Source organism: Nicotiana tabacum, chromosome 11 (assembly GCF_000715075.1).
Source record: "Nicotiana tabacum cultivar K326 chromosome 11, ASM71507v2, whole genome shotgun sequence".
Lineage (NCBI taxonomy): Eukaryota > Viridiplantae > Streptophyta > Magnoliopsida > Solanales > Solanaceae > Nicotiana > Nicotiana tabacum.
In genome coordinates this window covers 175,438,595-175,456,195 of record NC_134090.1, presented here as the reverse complement: position 1 = coordinate 175,456,195, position 17,601 = coordinate 175,438,595, and the positions used below count along the sequence as shown (strand labels likewise).

The window sequence follows — 17,601 nt, the reverse complement described above, 5'->3', positions numbered from 1 at the left end:
TAAAACATGCGGAGTTGTGTCACGCGCACGTGTACACAATAATATAGATAATATTTTTATTAAAATAATTATTTTCGAAATTATGCTTTAAATAAAATCAAGAACATTCGCCCTTTTGGTATAATTAAGTAGTGAACCTCACATCTCGGGTTTTTATGAAATTAATAATGATATTCTCCGAGAAATCCCTTTTATTAAATATTCGATCGAAGTTGCGCGAACGCATAATCCGAATTGCTTTTAGAAATATAATCAGGTTACGCGAACATATCCCTAATCACAAAAATATTCTTGATAAGGTTCTCTACAAATTGTTATTATGTGTTGACCGCGAGTCTTGTTTTACACATATGAATCATATACCTCAAATTTTAAAGAATTAATGACGTGAAAAAGAAAACAGACAATATGTATCTAAAACTAACATTTTTTCGTGAATACAACATTTGGATGTCCATAAATCGAATCATGTATAAAATTGGGAAAGAACTTAAAATGATAAACAAATTAATAATTTCCGCAGAATCTTCATTGTTTCATTTAAGGCGAACTCTTCTTCTATATATCTTTTACATAAAATGCCACGATTCGTTTATAAATCCCATGTCCTTCTCATGTATTTGTTTTAGTCCAAAGTTACAATGGTTTGGTTAATGTTTGCAATGGAAGATAAGAGTCAAGTTGATAAGAAAAAGAAATATTACAAACTGATTCAATAAAATTGCTTTATATACAACATAGTTGTTCGTCTGAACCATTCATAATATTCTAACGTCGTAACAAGCTAATCAATTCATCTTTCTTATGGTTATACATATACCCGTTATCTTACCATATATGAAAAAATACAATCAACATCATTTTAACCTTATTCAACAACAGAGGTTAGTAATGTAGTTTTCTTGATATTTCTATTCTACTTTACATTTAGCTAACAATGTTACGGGATATAATCAATGGCCCATTTTATGTCATGTTCCCTACCTTGATAATTCAATCATGACTTCACTTAATGAAAATTCCGAAATAGGTGATATTATTACAACACTTATACGAACTTTAAGAGGTAACAGTTATCTTATATTCATCACGTCAAACATACTACTATATTAATCAACTGAAACAAAACCAAATTTTAAACTAATGAACTTGAACGAATGGAAAACAGAATTATAATTCCCGAACTTCATTAATATGTCATGTTGAAGCTTTTCATGACATGAATTTACAGATACGTACCTGATATTGGAAGCAAAAGAAAATGATGATGAGAATCAGCGGCAGTAATAACAATATAGCAACAACAATCCAGCAGCAGTAACAACCCAGGAACAGAGTTTGCAAACCAGTAGAACAGTAATCCCAAAAACAAAAACTTCAAGCTTTGAATGACACAACAACCATTAATACTAATTTCAAACAAAGAAAGAAAGCAGAAGATTTTTTTAGTTTTTATTTTTATTTTGAAAGCTTAAATATTTTTCGGAATTTTTCTTTCTCTTAAATGTTTAGCCCTTTTTTCTCTCTTCTTTTTTTCTTCTCAGATTCGTTTCTCTTATCTGTGTATTTTTTCTTATCTCGTATATCTCTTCTCTATTTCAAGACTTCTACTTATAACCCATCCCATAAACCTTTCAATTAGTTAAAATCCATACTTTTTCTATACCCAACCCATTATCTTCCCACTCATCCCCATTACATTAAATAAACATATCACACCACCCCATTATATTTTGTCCCCCATGCCTAACATAAAATAATACAAGATTCCCCCTTTTAAATTTTGTCTTGTCCCCCTTTATATTAAATAACCATATCACAACTCACCCCATTTCATTTTGTCCCCCATGCTTCAAATAAACAATTACAAAATGTACAATTCCTAAACTACCCCTCCGACCTTATTACAATTACTATTTTACTCCTGAACATACTACAAATTACCAAAATACCCCATCAGCTATAACAAACAATTAATCAAACTTAACCAAAATATAGATAATATAATCAATTTCTAACAATGTTCAAACAACAATATGAACACGGATGAACATCATAACAACAATATCACATGAACACAAATTGAACAACAAAGAACAACTAAAATTTGATTGAACAATATTTTTAGCAACAACAAGCCTATTTTCGGATTCAACAACAACAACAATCAAACAAGTATATTTAGACTTCTAACTTCAATATTAACTCTAACAACATTACAACAAACAATTCCTATATTAAACTTTAAACAAGATTATGAGACAAATTCAAGAAATAATCATAAATGGTAAACAAGAAATCAAGCTATACAAATTTCGGATTCAAGAATGATCAAACAAAGTATGAACATGAATTAAATCTATTTTAAACAATAAACATGACGGATTCAAACGATTAAACCAACATATTTCTCTAACACAACTAAATTCTTTTTAGACAAATAACAAGATCGACGAATAAACAATTATGAACTTAAGCTTGAACTTAACAATATCAACAATTTCTAACAATACATAAACACATGAAACAAATTGAAGAAATAATCAATTAAATTTCAATTTGAATCTAACAAACATCAAACTAACAAAATCTTACATAACAATAAAACAAATATGAAATAAACATGAAAAACAAATTAATTAATTTACCATTTGAATCTGAAAATTAAAATCAACAAAACACATGAACAAACTAAAATTATTTCAACGACGGACAAACAAAACAAGAATTGAATCATTTATCGATTTTGGATCCGAAAAACAACGAACAAAAAATATGGACGAAATTTGAAACATAAACCAACTAACCGATTCAAAAACAACGACGAAGATGATGGAGAGGCATGAAGCAGTAGGGAGCTGCTGCGACGAGCAACAACAACATCGCAGCAACAGCTATGGCGGATGGCAGCAGCTGGTCGAGGAGATGGAAGATGCAGCAGCGGCGCGTCGATGAGGTTGGAATCTTGAAGCAGCGACACTGCTTGGCGCAGCCATGGCTGCTCATCGTAGCTGGACGCGGGCAGCAGCAACGACTAGGAAGTAGCAGCGACGAGGTGGAGGACCAAGCCATGGTCGACACAGCAGAAGGAGTAGAAGAAGAAGCTGCGACAGCAGCGGCGTGGGCAGCGATGGGGTTTGTTTGCTCGATGATGGGGTGTTTGGCGATAATAGAAGCTTGACGAAGCATCACTAGCAACGTCCATGGTGGGTTGTGAAACTTCACGAGATGGAGAGCTGCTGGACATCAAGCAGCAGCGTAAGGTGAAGGAAGAAGAAGAAAAAAAAAACAGCAACGTTTGGAGCTTTGACGAGGAAGAAGAAGGCGCAACGTTGTAACCATGGGAGCTCGACGTGACCGGAGGAGCTTGGGCGTTCATGGCTTGGGTAGGCGGACTGGAGGGTGGTCGATGTTGGGCAGCCATGGTTGGAAAGTTTGGAGCTTTGGGGAAGAAGAAGATAGGGAGGGGGGGCGGATGGGTTAGTATAATTTTAGGGTTTTCTTCTTCTTTTTTGTTTTGTTTAGTTTTGTAAAATGTAAGACAAAGGGGTTTGGATCTTTTGGGTTATGGACTGGGTCGACCCAGTTCGAAATGGACTGGGTCGTAGGGAAGATTGGACCATTTTTTGGGCCTGTGGCTTGAAATCGAAGAAGAGGCCCAATTCCGACTTTCTTTATATTTTCGCTCTCTTTCTTCTTTTATTTCTCTAAAACTAAATTATAAAAAATACTTAAACTATTATTAAGAATTAAATTAAGTTATAAAAGTGTAAATTAACTCCCAATAACAATTAACGCACAATTAAGTAATAATTAAGCATAAAATTGTATATTTGGACATTAAATGCTAAAAATGCAAACGATGCCTATTTTTGTAATTTTTAATTTTTTGTAAAACAAATTTAATTACTAACAATTGTAGAATTAAATCCTACATGCAAAATGCAACATATTTTTGTATTTTTTTATTAATTTAGCCAATAAACACGCACAGACAAATACAAATAATTATTCAAAATATCACAAAATATCACAAAATTGCACACCAAAGAAAAATCATTTTATTTTTGAATTTTTTGGGAGTAATTCTCATATAGGGAAAAAATCACGTGCTTACAACATGCAAGATAGCATGGCCCCAAACAGTAGTGGGCAATGTTGTTTTCATAAGTAGTGGTCTTGCTATCAATTGTAGGCATTTAATAAATGACTCTGCAAGGCCATTTTGAGTATGAACATAAGCTACAGGATATTCAACTTTTATCCCAACTGATAGACAATAATCATCAAAAGCTTGAGATGAGAATTCTCCAGCATTATCAAGGCGAATAGCCTTTGGATAATCTGGGAATTATGCCCTTAATCAAATTATTTGGGCTAATAGTTTTGCAAACGTCAGGTTGCGAGATGATAGTATGCACACATGAGACCATCTTAAAGATGCATCTATTATGACCATAAAATATCTAAACAACCTACTTGGTGGGTGAATAGGTCCACATATATCCCCATATATACGCCCTAAAAAGGCAGGGGATTCAATGCCAACCTTCATTGGTGATGGTCTAGTGATCATTTTGCCTTGATAACAAGCAACACAAGAAAATTCGTCATTTGTAAGAATCTTCAGGTTCTTTAATGGATGCCCATTCGAATTTTCAGTAATTCGTCTCATCATTATTGATGCAGGATGGCCCAAACGACCATGCCAAAGCACAAAAATCTTTGAATCCATACACTTCGGGTTTACGATAGAGTGTGCTTCAATTGTACTAATTTTTGAATAATATAAACCAGAAGATAAAGTTGGTAACTTTTCTACAATGCATTTCTGGCCAGAAATATTTTTTGTAATACAAAGATATACCCTGTTCATTTCATCTATTATCTCAACATGATACCCATTTCGGCGGATATCTATAAAACTCAATAAGTTTCTTCGGGACTTGGAGGAGAACAATGCATTGCATATAATAAGTTTTGTTCCCTTAGACAGAAATATAATGGCTCTTCTGGAGCCTTCAATTAAACTTATATTACCAGAAATTGTTGAAACATTTACTTTTTCCTTATGCAAATAAGAAAAATATTTCTGATCCTTGAATATCGCATGAGTTTTTCCACTATCAATAACACAAATATCTTCATGATTTGTCTTTGATCCAAACATAATTTGAGGATTATCCATATTCTTTAAAAATAACCTAAATAAATAATATTTTAGTAAACATCATTATCAAAGCATAACTTTTATTTATGTACAACAATTACATAACCATACTATCTATTACAAACAATAAAAATTAAAATGTTTACATTTCTACAGATTCACTTCCGATTACATGACTTGTTTCTCCTTCTGGGAGTGCAAAGTAATCAGCTACATTCAAATGCATAAAGTCTAAATTATCTTCAAAAATAAAATTTGCTTCAGCATTTTTCTCTGTCTTCTTCAGGGAGGTTTGATAAAGCTCAACCAGGTGCTTTGGCGTACGACAGGTAAGTGACCAATGCCCTTTTCCTCCACATCTATAGCATGCATTTTCTGCATTTGGTGTTTGCGCCGCTTCATACTTTTGTTCATTCCTTTTCCACTGCGGTGGTGAGGAGGCTTCTATGGTGCATTATTATTACCATGATTGGAATTTCTTCCTCGACCACGACCATGACTGGGCCACGACCTCTTCCACGTTTAGCTTGGTGGAAGTTCGTCTCATTCACTTCAGGGAATGGACAAGAACCAGTAGGTCGGCTTTCATGGTTTTTCATTAATAGCCCATTATGTTGCTCGGCTATAAGAAGATGTGAGGTAAGTTCAGAATACTTTTTAAATCCCATCTCTCGATATTGTTGCTGCAGGAGCATATTCGAGGCATGAAAAGTGGTGAAAGTTTTCTCCAACATATCATGATCAGTAATATTATCACCACATAATTTCAATTGGGAAATAATTCTGAACATAACAGAATTATACTCACTGATAGATTTAAAATCTTGTAGCCTTAGATGAGTCCAATCATATTGTGTCTGTGGAATAACGACCATCTTCAGGTGGTCATATCTATCTTTCAAATTATTCCATAGTATGACTGGATCTTTAACAATAAGATACTCCATTTTCAGGCCCTCATCAAGGTGATGGCGTAGGAATATCATTGCTTTGGCACGGTCTTGGTTTGATGCCTGATTTTTGTCTTTGATGGTGTCTGTCAGACCCATCGCATCAAGATGAATTTCAGCATCAAACACCCAATACATGTAGCTTTTGCCCGATATATCCAGGGCTATAAATTCAAGTTTAGAAAGATTTGACATTATTTAGGAAAAGAAAGTTCGTACCTCTAATACTTTCAAAGTATTTACTCGAGATGGCAGAGTCTCGTGCTGATAACATGTTATAAAATAAAGACTGTAAAGTAAAGACAAATATAGAGAGAAACTGATATATTATTCGAATTCAAACCGATGTACATAATGAACTGAAATCTCTTCTATTTATAGAAAAACGAAAGTTGCCGTGTAAGTTGCTATTATACCAGATATCCATAGCGGAGTACTGAATGGATAAGTTCATTGTACCCAATATAGATAATCTTCTACTAGGGGTAGTGATTATCTATAACGGAGTACTGAAAGGATAAGCTCATTGTATCCGGTGTGGATAATCTTCTACCGGGATAATGTTTATCCATAATGGAGTATCGAAAGGTTGCTTATTATACCCGGTATGGATAATCTTCTACCGGGGTAATGTTTATCTATAATCGGGTACCGAAGTGATAAGTTACTTCAGGAAGCTTATTTCCAATAGAGTACTAAATAGATAAACATATTTACGATGGATTCCCATATGGATAAGCTTTTTCAGGAAGCTTATTTACAACGGAATACTAAATCAACATCCATAATATAATATATTTATAACATAAAGGACTATCTTAAACCTATCTCCAAGCAAAAGGGACCATTTTTCTCATTTTCTCTCTAGACATCTTTTTGTAAAATTTGGCCGCAAATTTCCTTTGCCGTTTAGAGCAAAAATTCGTCTGTCTATCTTACCCCTCGAATTATAATCCCTCCTGTTAGTTAGATATTTGCATTTTTAATCCCTTAATTATTAGTAAATCTAAAATTTGGTCCTTGAAATAATTGGCTACTCACGTTTAACTTACAACTAACTAAAATGTGTATTTTTTTGGTTCCTGAGTCACTGAGCAGAACAAAGCTATTAAAGTGTTAATCAAGCAAAAATGATGGAACATTAGCGAGTTGAGAAGAGTCAATTAGAGATAAGATATTCGATTTTCCATTTCCCTTAAGAATGATGTTTATCTTGTGAAGCTATTGAGGTGATAGAGCATCAAAATTGTTGAGGCTTGACTTGGTCTATAAAGAGCAATCTAGTGCATTAAGCTCTTATTATGCGCGGAGTCCGCGGAAGGGTTGGAACCACAATGATCTATTGTGTGCGTCTTATCTTACATTTTTGCAAGAGATTATTTCCATGGCTTGAACCCGTAATCTCCTGATCACATGACATCAACTTTTCCAGTACGCCATGACTCAAACCCGTGACTTGGTCTATGATGTGATCAATCAAGCTAGATGTTGGCATTGAATTGTTATTGGACTTGGTCCAAAGTCCAAATTAATTTTGGCATGCAGGGGCGGATTCAGAGGCGGAAGGGGGCCATCTGAACCACCTTCGCCGCTGTATATATATAAAGCAAAATCTGATTTTTATTTTTATATATTATATTTTGCATTCCCTTGACATAGCCCAAAATCAATAGCTTAGTGATCAAATGAGATTCAAAACCTTTGTAAGGTTATTGGTTCAATTCTCACTAGTTACAATCTTTTTTAACTTTTTTCGTTTTTGAACCTTCTTAGCGGAAATCCTACCTCCGCCAGTGTTGACATGTTATTATCAATTTCCAAAACTGGGGTGAAAATTACGTATCACGAAATAGTAAAGGAAGATTTGACAATGTTTTGCAAAATCTAGGGTGCAAAATGTCAAAAAATTAAGTAGCTCAAATTGCATTCACCTCCCATGGTATTTGGAAAGGGACACAACTGGTAGAACCCTTCAATTGCAGATTACTACCCTTCATCTTTTCTCTCTGCGCCGTGAGAACAGATTTATACTTAAAAAGAAGCAAAAGAGAAATTAAAAGAATACCCCATCTTTAACAGGTAATTTCATTTTCTTCCCCTCTAAAAAGAAGAATCTAGAAACGCGATTTTGCACTTTGTTCCCACAAATTTCTCCGAATTATATTTCCTGTCTAAAACTGAGCTGATGAACCCCTTCGTTAGTTCGTCCTGTCCAAATCTCCATGTGTTTGTCTTTTCTTTCTAATTTCGTCTCTGTTTTTCTCATATTAATTTCTAATTTTTATGTGTTTGATTACATTTCGTGCTTCTTCTTTTATTATATTTACCATTATTTACTTGTTATATCCTCCATCCCAATTTGTATGTGATAGTGTGTTCCAAAAAGAATAGTAATTTTTTTCTACAAAAAAAGACAATTATGTGCACAAGGCATTCCGCGTTCACTTAGGCTCGGAAGGCCGCATTCTTAGGGACGACGTGATGTAGACAGTGTACTCTAATGCAAGTATTAGTGACTGCTTCTATGGCTCGAAATCTCACAGAGACAGCTTTACCGTTGATCCAATGCCCCTTCAATTTTTTTCTATATTTGCTTGTTATTTATGTTTAATGAGATTATTTATAGCCGCACTGAATTGATATAGTCTTATCACTAAATCATAGTTGTTAATTAATACACTTCTCACCACTAGTTTCTTGTTTTAGAACATAATTTTCAAAAGTCTTTCTTTACTTGTTAAACTTCGTGCCTAATCAGACGCTATATATAAATTGGATTAGTTATTAACATTCTAAAGATTTCAACTTTGATCTTTTGTGCAGGTTGATATTTTTGTCATGCAATTATTTCTTAGCTAGTATACTAGTATAGGATTTGCAACATCAGGGGCTCGTGTCAGCACGATTAGTTCGACACAATTTGTTAGACATTATATGTTGCACTTATGATGGTGTAACTGAAGCAGTGAGAATATACATCCGACTCAAAAACTTGTTTGAGTCTAAGGCGTAGTTATTGTTGTTGTTGTTGTTTATGTCGCCCTCGTTATGGCTGCAAAGAAAATCATTGCAATATGCCAATCAGGTGGTGAATTTATGACCAATGAGGAAAATGGGACATTGAGTTACACAGGAGGTGATGCATATGCTGTAGATATTGATGAGAAGATGAACGTGAATGTTTTAAAGCAAGAATTAGCTGACACATTTCAGTTTAGTACTGAGGAGATTACTATAAAGTATTTTCTACCCGGGAATAAAAAGACCCTGATCACAGTATCCAAAGATAAGGACCTAAAGCGCATGGTCAACTTTTTTAAGGATTCTGAGCAAGTGGAAGTCTTTGTTGTTGCTGAAGAAGCTGTTGTTGCACCCAATGTGTCCACTTTGCCTGCCAGTAGGTATTTTCTTTTCTTAATGTCAAGTGTAGTTTCTTTCTTTTCCAATTTGCACCGTTATATACATAAATATGAGATTAAGCTATATATACTGTCAGTATAACGAAGTTTTACACTATCAGATCACCTTTATCTATTGTAGTAGGTAAGTTGCGAATTCATATTTTAAGGAAGCTTACATGTTTTTATCATTTGGGTGACCTGATAGTGTAAAGAATTACAGTGACGGTGTATATATAACTTAAAATCTAAATAGATATTCCCTTTGTCCTTTTTTACGTGGTACTTTTGCCCTTTTAGTCTATTACAAGAGGAATGACATTCAGAAACAGTTTAACTTACTGTCCATTTTACCCGTAATGAGATAATTTACTGTCACAAAAATGTCTATGATTTAATTTATACAAGTTTTAAAGTCTTTCTTAAACTCCATGCTTAATCAAAGAACGGCACATAAATTGGGAAGGATGGAGTAATAGTGTTCTCTCACTAACCGTTTAAGATTTTAAGATTAGCGGATAGGGGTTCTCAAGCTTAGAAGAGGAGATAGTTTCACTATCATTAAATTGTGTGGCAAAGTAAGTAAGCAGTGCTAAAGCAAAGCACAAGGTTTGAATTATAAAAGATAGAAGGTTTAATGATATTAGAACAGACAAAATTTTCAATTATCATTGTTATCCATCAGCAAAAATAGTTCCACGAGCTCTGTCCAATTAAAAGAGTCAAGCCTTCACGTGAGGAGGCATGTTGCAGATGTAAATAAATAAAATTGTTCCCTATCGAACAACTTAAGGTTTTAGATGAGGTAGTTAGACATTTCAACACACTTATCTTGATTATGATTATTTTCCTTTTCCTTCTCTATTTTCCTTTAAATAGTTAACCTTGAATTCCAAAATTTTCAGTTCAATGCTGGTGTTATTCGTTTCTTGAACTCAACATGTGACAACCAGGACTTATCTTTACTGCACTCTGATTGCTAATGCATCTATGGCCTGCTGAATTATTCAGGTCCAGCAAGATAACTATGTCCGAGACAGCACTTTCTCCTTCTACCCCTGTGGATATGACACATCCCGACGATCAACTTATGGTTGATACGCCCATGGATACGACACCATTAAGTACTTTTCCGAGTAGCAATGACGACAAGCACCGTAGGGCAGCTACACAGTGGGAGAACTCCATTACTGGTGTGGACCAAAGATTCAGTAGTTTTACTGAATTTCGTGAAGCCTTACATAAGTACTCGATTGCGCATGGATTTACATATAAATATAAGAAGAATGATAGTCACAGAGTAACGGTTAAATGCAAGTCTGAGGGTTGTCCTTGGCGTATATATGCGTCAAGGTTGGCTACTACCCAGCTGATATGTGTTAAGAAAATGAATAAAAACCATACATGCGAAGGAGCTGCCGTGAAAGCCGGATATCGAGCAACAAGGGGATGGGTGGGAAGTATAATTAAGGAAAAGTTGAAGTCTTCTCCTAATTACAAGCCTAAGGATATCGCCACTGACATCAAACGTGAATATGGCATTCAGTTGAACTATTCTCAAGCATGGCGTGCAAAAGAGATTGCAAGAGAGCAACTTCAGGGTTCTTATGAAGAAGCATACAGCCAAGTACCTTTAGTTTGTGAGTGTATCATGGAAACTAATGCCGGTAGTCTTGCTACATTTGCCACGAAGGAGGACTCGAGTTTCCACCGGCTATTTGTCTCGTTTCATGCTTCAATATATGGCTTTCAACAAGGCTGCCGCCCTCTTCTTTTCCTTGATAGCACTGTTCTCTATGCAAAATATCAAGGAACCCTATTGGCTGCCGTGGGTGCAGATGGGAATGATGGTGTCTTTCCAGTAGCCTTTGCAGTTGTAGATGAGGAGACAGACGACAACTGGCATTGGTTTCTTTCTGAACTTAAATCTGCTGTCTCAACCTCTCAACCAATAACATTTGTTTCTGATTTCCAAAATGGTATAAAAGAGTCATTATGTGATATATTCAGCAAAGATTGCTACCATGGTTATTGTCTTCGGTACCTTGGTGAGAAATTAAATAAGGATCTGCATGGGAGGTTTTCACATGAAGCAAGGCGTCTTATGATCCAAGATCTATATGCTGCTGCTTATGCTCCAAAACTGAACGATTTTGAGCGCTGTGTTGAGAACATAAAGGCCATTTCGCCTGATGCTTACAGTTGGGTCGTACAAAGTGAGCCTGATCATTGGGCAAATGCCTTTTTCGGTGGGGCAAGGTATAACCACATGACTTCTAACTTTGGACAACTTTTTCGTGATTGGGTATCCGATGTAAGTGAGCTTCCAATTACTCAGATGATTGATGCCTTGCGTGGGAAGATGATGGAATTGATTTATACAAGGCGTGTTGATTCTAGTCAGTGGCTTACAAGATTGACGCCTTCTATGGAAGAAAAGCTTCAGAATGAGACGTTAAAGGCAAGATCACTTCAAGTATTGCACTCACATGGGAGCACATTTGAGGTTCGTGGCGAAGCTGTTGATATAGTTGATATTGACAATTGGGACTGTAGTTGCAAAACCTGGCAGCTCAGTGGTTTGCCGTGCTGCCATGCTATTGCTATTCTCGAATGTCTGGGAAGGATCCCGTATGATTATTGCTCCAGATATTTCACAACTGAGAGCTACTGTTTGACATACTCAGAATCAATCAACCCAGTACCTCTTCTGGAAAAGTCCGTAAAAGGTGAAGTAGATATGGCAATCGTTGTGAGTCCTCCTCCAACAAAACGTCCACCTGGACGACCAAAGATGAAACAACCGGACTCGGTTGAGATAATTAAACGTCAACTTCAGTGTAGCAAATGCAAGGGCCTCGGCCACAATAAGAAGACATGCGAGTAGGTGCCTCTGACACTTCTCTGGCTTGTAACTTTGGAAATTATGTTTCTTCTAGACTAGCTTATTTTATTGGTACTTGTCAATTTGCTTACTTTAAGATCTTTTCTTTTACTTGTGCACTGCTATATCTCGGCCCCGTTGTTGCTTTTATATTTCTTCTGTTTGTCCTTCCAAAAAAAAGGTAAAAAAATCGTGCATATGTCATTTGCTTCTGCACTTACAGCCTATTTGGTTTGGATACGATTTAATCAGTCTTCTTTTATTAAATCAAATTATAAATATGGTTATTATTTACGAGAGAATGACTTTCTGAACTGAAGTTTTATACAATAGAAATTACTCTTATAGCCAATACCAATCAACTTCTTTACAGAACCAAAGAGCTCACTTGAGAAAAGGAAAATAATAGGATAAAACAAATCATAAAAGTCCAGGCCTCTAGAATAGGGTTTTTAACTATGCATTACATGTTCTCTCCTTTTTTCATTTTTTGATTAATTTTAGTTACATTCTCGATTTCTCTCTTGGGAGGTGATGGTTTGAGACATGCACAAATCTTTTGCTTGTCGGAGATGAATGTGTTGTCCAAACTTCCCTGATTGCTGAACAGCATTCTATGCTGTTATTTTCGCTTCCATTACCATATTACATTACTGCTGCTATTGCTTATTGCTTTATTTTTATTGTTCCTTAAGCCGAGGGTCTATCGGAAACAGCCTCTCTGTCTTTATAGGGTAGAGGTAAGGCTGCATACACACTACCCACCCCAGACCCCACGTATGGGATTAAGCTGAGTTTGTTGTTGTTGTTGTTGTTGTTGTCTATGCTGTTATTTCATGAAATCATCTGTTTCTTGTGTCATTACACTTTTGATGGCTATAGCAGAATTTTTGTGGTGTGATTGTAAAGTTGCAACTGAGTGTAAGTATATGTTGATAAATCTTTTTCAGCTTTGATTTGTATATTCACCTGCTAACATTTAAAATATGGCAGTCTATGACCCAATGTCGTTTTTGTTTTTATTTTTCTTGGGAAGCAGGAAGGCAAATAAGTTTGACGGATCTGATCCTTTGCTTACTACCGTGGCTGCTGAAGAACCCGAAGTCACTGCATGAGATTGGTATCTTCTTCTCCTATGTATATAAGAAAGTCATTTCTAAAGTCTCTAGATACTAGTCTTAGCCATCCCTTCGGAACAGAAGCTGATGGGTCTTTTTTCAGGTAGACTTGTATATCCTAAATGGAAATGCCATCTTAATTAGTTTTTTAAGTGAAAGTCTTATATTCAGAAGTTTCGCCGTCAGATTTCATTATGAGAATCAACCTTGCCACCCTTTCTGCCCCTATGGAAATGGAAACAAAATTTGGGTTTTTTTTTTTTTTTTTGTGTGTGTGTGTGTTGTTTTACTTTATCCCAAGAAAAGGAAAAAAGTCGCCGACATCTTTCACCAAGATCTGTTATTTTATGTACAAAGTGACCTTAAATTCACCTCCTATGAAATATCATTCCTTATATGATGTTTGTTAGAGCAACTTCAATTCAAAGCTTGCGGCCTGTGGATGACACTTGAAACCGAGCAGTTATTCATCCCTATCCCCGGTGCACTAAGCTCCTGCTATTCACGGGGTCCGGAGAAGGGCCGGACCCCAAGGGTCTATTGTATGTAGTTTTACCCTGCACTTCTGCAAGAGGCTGTTTCCACGGCTCGAACTCGTGACCTCCTGGTCACATGGTAAAAACTTTACCAGTTACGCCAAGACTCCCCTTCTTTATTCATCCCTATGGAGTCTTTATTTAACTAGTCATGTCATTGTAGTAATTCACTTTGTCAAGTTGTATATGCGATCATAATCATATTAGAATTAGGAGACTCATGCTCTAGGTAAAGTTGAGATGAATAGTGGACTCAGAGTATAATAGTTCTGCCAGTTCAAGTTCAAGAATGACTTGTGATCCAACCACATATAAAAGCAGTGGAAGCTCCTCCCTCTTGATTGCTGCTTATCCCCTCCTCTGTATTTGGAAGGTGGAGAAATAGGGTAAAGATTAGTAAATAATTATTGGACTTCAGAATTTGAGACGGGTTTAAATGGAGCGACATTGATAGTTTGGATTTATATAGCCGACCCTAGCTCCTGCTTGGTGTTGAGGCATAGTAGTACTAGTAGTAGTCTGTAATTGAATGTTGTCAATATTACTATCCCTGTATTTACTATCACATAACCAAAGTACTAGTAACTTAACTTTGAATGTTGTCAATATTATGCAGGTGAGATTATGATTGGTAGAATAGAAACAGAGGTTAGCTGTATTTCTGGCTAAGTCTATTTGCTTTATAATTAATAGAATTGTGCTTCTTTATTTTTTAAAATTGTGGGTTTGATATGGAAATGCCAGCTATGTCCATTTATAAGTAAATTATTACAAAATTGGCCAATTCATAAAAGGCGTAATGACTTCCTGGCCACTTAAACTTGTACCGGTTTGTAAAGCTGATACATGAACTTATATTTTTCCCATTTGAACACTTCAACTTGACGGAGTGAACACTAATAAACACTTTTTGTTGAACGTGTTCGCCAATCGCGCTGACATGGATGCCATGTCACATGTTTGGTCTTTATTATATGACATGTGGATTTTTTGGTTCTATATTATTTAAAAAAAAATTGACGTGACATTATACAAAATTAGTAACATTATCATCTCCAAACATAAAAAAAAAGGATCAGAAATTTTACCTCCAAGAAGCCATTAGTAGCAGTAGCCAAAGCTTGCAAAGCTATCTGTGCTTTGCTCAACTGACGCCTAGCCTTGCTGGCATATAAAATTAACAATTTTTTCACACAGATCTGGATAAATTGCATTCTGGAGAGAGTGATTACTGAATGAAAGAGTCGGAGGGAGAAGAAGAATCAGTGAAGTTAGGAGTAGAGGCGTAAATTCCTTCGTTGCCGCCGTGGACAACAAATGCATTGTCTTTGCTCGCGAATTTCTCACAATTGTAGTTATGCACTGAAGCTTCTATGAAATGGAGCAAACCTAACCACAGTAGGATTACTCTTGAAGCTCCATAGGAAAATTGTACCGGTTTGTAAAGTTGGATTACTTCTGTGAAATGGAGCAAACCTAACCACCGCATCTAACCCTATCAGAAAATAAAATTTTTTACAAGATGGGGATGAGAGTTTGCTCGGGAAGATGAGATAGGTGGAAGGAGCGGGAAAAAGAGCAGGGGAGAGAGAAAAATCTTTTTTTCTTTTTCTTTTTTCTTTCTTATTTTTTTATATTTTATTTCTAATATTTTTTTAATAGAAATAAAACTATTCACGCGCTTTGGCAAAGTGATTTGCACACAATTTAGCCATATCCGCTGTGCCACTTTTATATAGGCTTGGTCAATGGTCAAATGTGTTTATTAATGTTCAGTTCGTCAAGTTGAAGTGTTCAAATGAGAAAAATATAAATTCATATATCGACTTTACAAACCGGTACAAGTTTACGTGGACAGGAAGCCATTACGCCTTCATAAAATATTACTAATATTGGCGAATTAGCTATTTGTAGCAAAAAAAAGCTCAAATTTTTGCTTTCTTCTGAGCAGGTGTTATTAAGATAGATTTGGTACATCTTAAGGAGCTTGAATCTCACTTTTGGATGATTTGGTGGAGTTTTGAGGTGGTTTGAATTGAAAATTCGAAGTAGAATATCAACATGAAAAAAATGATGTGTATCACAATGTGTATCACTTGTATATTAGATATGTATCATATTTGTATAAAATGTGTATCACATGTATACATGCGTGTGAGATACATGTTTGATAGATGTGTCATGGAAGAATTTTTTTAAACTTGATTTTAACGATGAATTTTGATACCAAATCAGTCCAAATCACCTCCAATCTTCCTCAAATTTTGTATATTGACTCATCTATATGTTTTCAATGAATCTCAACCATACCCATTGAAAAAAGTCTCTTTTAGCTTAGATTTTTGGAATCTTATATATATATATATATATATATATATATATATATATATATATATATATATATATATATATATATATTATCACCTTATTTGCCACCTAATCCATGAAATTCCTTTCCATCTTGCATCTAATGTTGCTAATCACGCTTAAAATTATGGAAGGAGATCTTTGTGTGTAATTCTTGAAGAGAAAGAACCTTATTTTTTTGGGTTTTCAATTTTATATGCAATTGAATAATTTTGGTAAGTCTATGATTAATGGCCAGAGAGATTTGTAAGTTGGGACTTTTTGGGATATTTCTATAAGATTCCTTTTGATAATGATGATTATGATAATTTATTCAAGCCTACAATTAGTGTTAGATGCTGTAACATACAACTTCAATACCAAGGAAAAAAGTACACGCAATCAATATTGTGATTGAACCATAAAATAGTCATTCAACTTGTGATAAATATTTTGGTGAATTCAATTTTGCACATTGGAACTTCCAATTTTTCGAGTAGTATATAGCTGATAAGTATCTATCAAACATCAAAGTAAATAAAAGGAATTTACAAAAGTTAGAAATCTGTCGTGATCTCTAAGCTTTTACCAACTCATACATTTATTTTATGTTTATTAGGTGGTAGAAATAGAAATGCTTTTATTAATTCACACATTTGGTTCATGTTCATTAGGTGGTAAAAAATAAAAGCTGATGAAGTTTCTATTATATCCATCAATAAACCCAAAATCTTTGTAACCTCGGGATTAGCTCAATTGGCAAAGGTTGGATTTGTGTCTTAGATAATAGATTCGAGTCCTACACCAAGCGAACTGACTTTAATATTTAAGTGGAGAAGATTAGAGGTCATTATCTTTGAGTTTCAAAGGGTGCGATTGACCTAAAGGATCTACTCTACACGGATTTAGTAAAAAGTTTAGCCTAATATAATTTTGTTTATCGTGAAGGGTTAGAAGTAATTAAAAATCCACTGAACCATAATACGTTACTTTTATAACTTTAATAAGTTTAATTCAATTGACAGGATTGACTAACACATCAACAATCTATAAAGCTATATATAGGTTTTGAGTTCAATTCTTCTATGTGATTGGAGTAACTTTTTTGTTTTTTTAAAATCTTTTCTCATATTCTACTTATAATAGCTAATGTTTAAAAACTGGTCAAATATGGATAAAAATTATATTATCAACTTAGA

General features: G+C 35.0%; 1 protein-coding gene across 7 annotated transcripts; it reads left to right on the top strand.

Annotated features, from left to right (window-relative positions):
• Nucleotides 1–8,067: 8,067 nt before the first annotated feature.
• On the top strand, nucleotides 8,068–16,222 carry LOC107806679 (uncharacterized). Of its 7 annotated transcripts, XM_075225746.1 has the most exons (6): nucleotides 8,068–8,199; nucleotides 8,944–9,521; nucleotides 10,530–12,401; nucleotides 13,442–13,522; nucleotides 14,673–14,704; nucleotides 16,008–16,222. In XM_075225746.1, exons 2-4 carry the CDS (start codon nucleotides 9,169–9,171, stop codon nucleotides 13,515–13,517), a joined length of 2,301 nt encoding a protein of 766 aa, XP_075081847.1. In that variant the 5' UTR covers nucleotides 8,068–8,199; nucleotides 8,944–9,168; the 3' UTR covers nucleotides 13,518–13,522; nucleotides 14,673–14,704; nucleotides 16,008–16,222. The 7 variants fall into 7 exon arrangements, with proteins under 7 accessions (XP_075081847.1, XP_075081849.1, XP_075081848.1 ...); XM_075225748.1 differs by lacking the exon at nucleotides 14,673–14,704 and having other exon boundaries at nucleotides 16,008–16,122; XM_075225747.1 differs by lacking the exon at nucleotides 16,008–16,222 and having other exon boundaries at nucleotides 14,673–14,714.
• Nucleotides 16,223–17,601: the final 1,379 nt, after the last annotated feature.

Coding starts and splice junctions, on each gene's coding strand:
- LOC107806679 (XM_075225746.1), top strand. CDS start 9,169: ATGGCTGCAAAGAAAATCATTGCAATATGCCAATCAGGTGGTGAATTT. Junction 9,522..10,529: donor TCCACTTTGCCTGCCAGTAG/GTATTTTCTTTT, acceptor TGAATTATTCAG/GTCCAGCAAGATAACTATGT. Junction 12,402..13,441: donor CACAATAAGAAGACATGCGA/GTAGGTGCCTCT, acceptor CTTGGGAAGCAG/GAAGGCAAATAAGTTTGACG.